General features: G+C 47.0%; 1 protein-coding gene across 1 annotated transcript in view; it reads left to right on the top strand.

Annotated features, from left to right (window-relative positions):
- gjd1b (gap junction protein delta 1b) overlaps positions 1-1,727 on the top strand; it is a gene marked incomplete at its 3' end in the record, with an annotated part of 41,629 nt that extends 39,902 nt beyond the window's left edge. The window contains exons 2-3 of the mRNA XM_084065059.1: positions 407-899; positions 1,365-1,727. Of these exons, the coding sequence (XP_083921185.1) occupies positions 407-899; positions 1,365-1,727 (856 nt within the window). The remainder of the gene's footprint in view (positions 1-406; positions 900-1,364) is intronic.
- Positions 1,728-6,740: the final 5,013 nt, after the last annotated feature.

A 6,740-nucleotide genomic window follows, 5' to 3' on the forward strand; every position in this document is an offset into this window, starting at 1 on the left:
GGAAAGTGTCTCTGTCATTTTAGATTTTAGCTATACCAGCAACATAAGTTTTTCAGAAAACGCTTAGGATTTAGAACTGTGGTTTAAGACAGTAGTTTTCAAAAATAGAAGATATACAAGCTCAGAGTGCGTCACTTCGTACCACTGCAATAGCTTCTGCTATTAACTTTTTAGAAAAATCTTGAATGTGTTCTTTTTAACACAAATCTTCTCTTCTGGGGGGGTCCCTGGCACAAAACGTTTCCAAATGGTTGTCCGCGGCCATATCATATATATGTCAATTTGGGGGTCCTTGGCAAAAAAAAGTTTGAGAACTACTGATTGAAGCATTGTAGAATCGACCTCAGGTCTTAATGGGTTAACCTAATGTCTCTCTCTCTCTCCCTCTCTCTCTCTCTCTCTCTAGGATCCTACTGACAGTGGTGGTGATCTTCCGCATCCTGATCGTGGCCATCGTGGGCGAGACGGTCTACGAGGACGAGCAGACCATGTTCATCTGTAACACGCTGCAGCCGGGCTGCAACCAGGCGTGCTACGACAAGGCCTTCCCCATCTCCCACATCCGCTACTGGGTGTTCCAGATCATCCTGGTGTGCACGCCCAGCCTCTGCTTCATCACCTACTCCGTGCACCAGTCGGCCAAGCAGCGCGACCGCCGCTACTCCTTCCTCTACCCCATCCTGGAGCGGGACTACGAGAGGAGCGAGGGCGCCCGGAAGCTCCGCAACATCAACGGCATCCTGGTCCAGCACGGCGGCCGGGACGGCAGCAGCATCGGCGGCAAGGAGGAGGCCGACTGCCTGGAGGTGAAGGAGATCCCCAACGCGCCGCGCAGCTTCTCGCAGGGCAAGAGCAAGGTGCGGCGGCAGGAGGGCATCTCGCGCTTCTACATCATCCAGGTGCAGTGGTGTAAAGTCGACTAAGTGCATTTCACTCAAGGGCTGTACTTAAGTACACTTTTACTTCTACTCCTCTACATCTCAGAGGAAAATATTGTACTTTTACTCCACTACAATTATTTGAAAACTTTAGTTACTACGGTAGTTACTTTTCAGATATAAATTATGATATTATGAAACATACATTAACCACTTTAAATTGGCTTTAGTTACTAGTTACTTTTCAGATATAAATTATGAGATTATGAAACATACATTAACCACTGTAGATCGGCTATTTTCAAACATTTTAGTACTTCTACTTTTAGTACCTTAAATACATTTTGATACCAATACTTCTGTACTTTTACTCAAGTGCATTTTTAATTCCGGACTTTTACTTGTAACAGAGTACTCCTACATTGCACTATTGATACTTTTACTTAAGTAAAACGTTTGAGTGTACTTTTCCCACCACTGTTCCAGGTGGTGTTCCGCAACGCGCTGGAGATCGGCTTCCTGGCGGGCCAGTACTTCCTGTACGGCTTCACCGTGCCGGGGATCTTCGAGTGCGACCGCTACCCGTGCCTGAAGGAGGTGGAGTGCTACGTGTCGCGGCCCACGGAGAAGACGGTGTTCCTGGTGTTCATGTTCGCCGTGAGCGGCCTCTGCGTGGTGCTCAACCTGGCCGAGCTCAACCACCTGGGCTGGCGGAAGATCAAGGCGGCCATCCGGGGCGTGCAGGCGCGCAGGAAGTCCATCTGCGAGATCCGGAAGAAGGACATGTCGCACCTGTCGCAGCCGCCCAACCTGGGGCGCACGCAGTCCAGCGAGTCGGCCTACGTCTGAGGGGAGGGAGCGACCGGGAGGATGGGGGAGGAGGGGAAGGAGATGAGGAATGAATGTGCAAGAGAAAAAAGAGAGAGTTTATCATGTCTGTATTTATTAAAGGAGGCACTGTATGGCGGCGGGCTGCGTGGCAATAGAATGAAGCAGAATGTATTAAAAGACCAAACCTTTCAGCCGTGTGACTGACGAGAAGAGGAGTGCCGAGGAGGAACAGAAACAGGGCACATCCAGTATGAGAGGATAGAAAAGATGACAAGATGCTCTGATCTCAGACCAGACTTTACATCAGAGGAGGAAAGCAGAGGAGTCGCAGTCCGACTGCCACGGATGATTTTCGTCTAGTTGAGGATTCTCTACACTGCTCCTCTCATCTCTCTTAAGTTTTGAGAGCGGGATGACAGAGAGAAGGAGTGGAGCTGAGAGGAGAGGAGAGGCAAAGAAGAGGAGAGGCCATTCGTAGGGGGTTACGAGGACAACAGGAGAGAGCGAGGTGTTGTTTGAAGTATCCCATGGCGCTTTTTTTTGGTCTGGACTATGTCAGCCGCCGTGAAAAAAAGGAGTGGACAGGAAAAAGGAGAGGACAGGGGTAGGGGGGGGGGGGTCGAAGTGGGGGAACATTATTAAAAGAGGAACGGAAGAGCCGTCAAAAACCATGACGGACGAAAGAGAAAAGAGACAGAGAGACGGAGAGAGAGCGAGGGGAGGGAGCTTTTCACAAGAGTAAGCGGCAGAACAGGGTTGGAGGGGAGGATGTGTCGCAAAGAACGAGAGCAAGAGAGTTGAGAGAGGGAACGCCATTTCTCTCTCTTTCTCTCTCTCTCTCTCTCTTTCTCTCTCTCTCTCTCTTTCTCTCTCTCTTCCCACTGGAGACTGGACGGAGGCTGGAGCCAAGCAGGGCTGCCTCTGATCACTGTCAGCCCCGTTTGAAACACTGTCACAAGCCAAGCCAGCCGTTGACCTGCCGAGAATGATGATGTTTATGTTTTGTCTCTTGGCGAAAGATGACGGCAACACAAACACACGTGGGGAATACCATAAACACTTTTTTGTCTTTTTCTTTTTTTTGTTCCCTCCTCTCCTGCCCTCTCTCTCTCTCTATCTCTCTCTCGCTCTCTGCCGTCATTTCGCTAACAACGCAACGGTCATACCTCTCGCTCCTCTCGCTCTGTGTAAACTCCAGAGAGGTACTGTGTGTGAGCGGACGGGGCCAACGGACGATCAGCACATAAACGTCAGACCCCTCTGTCTCGTAAGCACAAACCAGTCTCTCCTTCCTCGCTCCAGCATTCCAATACGCTGAGACAGACGACACGGAGAGATGTGTGAGCTTGTCGGAGAAGGGTACACATCATTTTATTACTATTTTAAACAACCTTTTCTAAACTATATCACTATGAGTTATGTATTTTTTTTTTTTTTTTGGGGGGGGGGGGGGGGTGATACCATTGGGGTATTCACACATTGTTTAGAAAGTTACATAGAATATCTCATAATAATATATTATTTAATCACTTTAGAATTTATCTAAATAGATCTATTTATCTTTGCAAGGGGTTGGTCGGATACTTTTTTTTTTCTTTTTCAAAATGTTAAAATGTCTGTCTTTTTTAAATTCTTGTTTATTTCAAAGCATTTCACTGATGGAATTGAATGACATGTACAGGGTTGGGGGGAGGGACACGTTCGCTGAACTTGTAAGCTCAGTTTTTATGAGCACTTTGAAACTGATCACTCTGCATCCGATTTCCATGCAAAAAAGGTTAAAGCCTAAATTTATATTCCGTCATACGACAGTATGAAGTAGGCTTAAAGAAGAACTTACTTTATTCAATACTCGGAACGTATCGTCTCTGTCGGGTGGAAACCTCATATGTCCAAAACTGTTAATTTTCAGGATTCAAATTCAAAAACAGCAAAAGTAGCAGATCCACATGCTCAAAACACGTTTCTAGCTTGTGGATCTGCTGCTTTTGATGCTTTTGTGTGACGCTGTATAGTATGAAGTAAGGTCGTTCATTTACGAAAAAAAACACAAAAAGTCAAAATATGGAGATAAGAGGTTTCTGCCCGACAGCAACGATATGAAAACTTTATAAGAAATTGCTCATGAAGGGAAATGTGATGCAGCACTGCACTGGATGCAATTTAATAACACCACACGCACACAGACACACGCACACACGCACGCACGCACACACACACACACACACACACACACACACACACACACACACGCACACACACACACACACACACACACACAAGCGTGTGTGAGCCCTCGGAGGCGTTTCGAAAAGGCATGTTTGTTTACACAACGCCGTCTTTCTACAATGATCAAGCTATTAGCTGACGAATAGTAATTCTCTAAGGCAGGGGTCTTCAACAGGAGGTCGGGGACCCCTAGGGCAGTGGTTCTCAAACCTTTTCATGTCAAGGACCCCTAAATTGACACTTATTACCCCACGGACCCCCATTTGAAAAGATTTGCCAGGGACCCCAATAAGAGAAGATTTTTACAGCTCTCTAGCAGTGATTCTCAACCATTTTTATTTCAAGGACCCCCCAGTTTGACATGCATCAGGCTACGGACCCCTATGTAATGGCATTTATACCTCTGGGACCCCAATTCATATTGTAAAATCAATGTTAATTTAACTCTGAGAGTGTACAAATGGAACCAAATGGACCCTGACGGGTCCATTTGGTTCCATTTGTACACTCTCAGAGTTACAGACCCATAAGGGTCCATTTGGTTCCTGTCCATCATTTAGCTGGGTACCCCCTGGAACCCCCTCAAGTACCCCTGGGGGTCCCCGGACCCCACTTTGACAACCATGGCCCTACAGTAGGGTGTCCTCTGAGATACTGCAGGGGGGCCGCCAAATCTTTAGGGACATTACATTAACCACCTCGCATCTCTATTCTGTGGGGAACATTAGCGGAAAGTAGCAGATCTACAAGCTCACAACGCGTCGCATCTTGTAGACCGGCTATTTTCGGCGCAGAGGTTTGGTGTACAGGGAAAAAAGAGCAGACCAAGTACAGAGCCAAAGGTCAAGTTTACGTACTGAGGGTTTAAGTCGTTAGATGTCTGAAAATACACATTTAACATGAATCCAATATGTAGTGGGGGGTCCCTGCCTCATCTCTTTCTCAGCTAAGGGGTCCTTGGCTTGAAAAACGTTGAAGACCCCTGCTCAAAGGACAGTAGTGGTTGTTTTGTCTCTCTTTTTTCCCTTGGTTTTGGAATCTCAGTGGTTTTAATTCTGCATTTCTCTCCTAACGGGCTTATAGCATGCATGCCTTTTGAAGAAAAAAAAAAGAAGAAAAAGGAATGAAAAGAACGTAAAAGATTATGATGGTGAAGAAGGAGGGATATGTGTTGCACCTTGATTATTGTGGACGGTGGGAGAGAGGGAGACTGAAGGGCCTAACGTTGGGAATGCAAGAGTTCTCTAGTTCTCAAAAAGATTTAATTATAATAATCCAGTTCTCTCAAGGGCCCTGTTCTCCCCCCAAAACTACTGTGTGCGCGCTCCACACACACACACACACACACACACACACACACACACACACACACACACACACACACACACACACACACGCACACATGCACCGAGAGGGAACTTTAACACTGCAAAAGCTAATATATACTTTATACGACAGAATCGCTCACCGAAAATGAGTAGTTACACCTGAAGTTGAACATCTGTTATTTTTGGCTAGCACAAGGTATAAATGAGGCTAATACACCTGGGAGGCCAGACATACAGTAAGAGGCGCGTTGGTGTGCGTTGTGAGGAAATGAGAGCGCTATACACCGTGACGTGTGTCGTGCACACAATGCCCACGGCACCACAGAAGTGATTAAAATGGTTCTAGCTGAGCGGAAGTGCTTGGAACCGGCACAATGTCCTCCTGTTCAGAAGCCTTGGGCTGCAATGGCCCTGCCACATATGTGCGCACACACGCACGCACACAGACACACAGAACTATAAGCCAGATCGTTGTCAGTTCATATGGGTTCAGTTCAACTTTATTGTTCCTGGCCTGACGACAGGGAGGATGGCGTTTAGGTTCTAGTGACAGTGTCTTGATCGTCAGCCAACTCAGTAACAGGTCCAAGATACTTCTTCTACCTGATCCAAACATAGCAGAGACTAAACGTTACGACGGAGGAAGAAGGACTGCCTCCGTGTGCATGAAGTGTGTCTGTTCTGTGCAACTGTGTGTGTTGTGTGTTTGGACCGATGCACTCCGCCACCTTGTTTTAAAACAGGTGAGGTCATTCTTAAACAAGCATGTCAGATTAGACGCCATATTTGCACACGCACTTGGTCGAAAACTCTGTTTTGGTCCTCTGAGTGTGCATGTTGGTTTCCTCTTCATGCAAAGATACCGCATAGGCGGTGCTTTGGAAGAGAATAGGCACCATTCTCGGCTGTTACCACTGTGCCACAATCAAACAGGAAAGCAGGGTGCTGTGCTTTCACAGCATTTAGCACTTAGCAGACGCTTTTATCAAGAGTGACTCACAGTGTGAGTGTCTCGAGCAGCATAGCTTGATTTGAAGATTGCAGCAGCACAGCCTGTGTTATTATGGGCTCATTGATTCCCACGGGAACCACACTTGCAAGACAGTCAGGATAGAAGCAACTGTAGCAGATATGAACAGTGTTTCCTCTTGAACAGGTATCGCATGCATGGTTCTAGCTCAGCATCATACAGTACGCTCATAGGGGCCGGATTTAAGCTAACAGCTAATATGTCAGAACAAATCCCCCTCCCAGCCCCGCTCGGTCTCCAACTCCCCATTCACTCTCCAGTGTGTTAATCTCTGTGATTCCTACAGGTGATTATCCCTGGAAATAGACCCCATTGAGGACCTCTTCAGAACCGCAAGGGGAGTCCTTTGTGATTAAATGTCCTATGGAGGGGGACCATAGGCCGTCGGGCTGAATTCATGCCGTGAATCCTAATAACACAGGTTAAGAGGTTAAGGCTCAGCTT

This window comes from Gymnoscopelus microlampas (assembly GCF_963454915.1).
Source record: "Gymnoscopelus microlampas genome assembly, chromosome: 8".
NCBI lineage: Eukaryota > Metazoa > Chordata > Actinopteri > Myctophiformes > Myctophidae > Gymnoscopelus > Gymnoscopelus microlampas.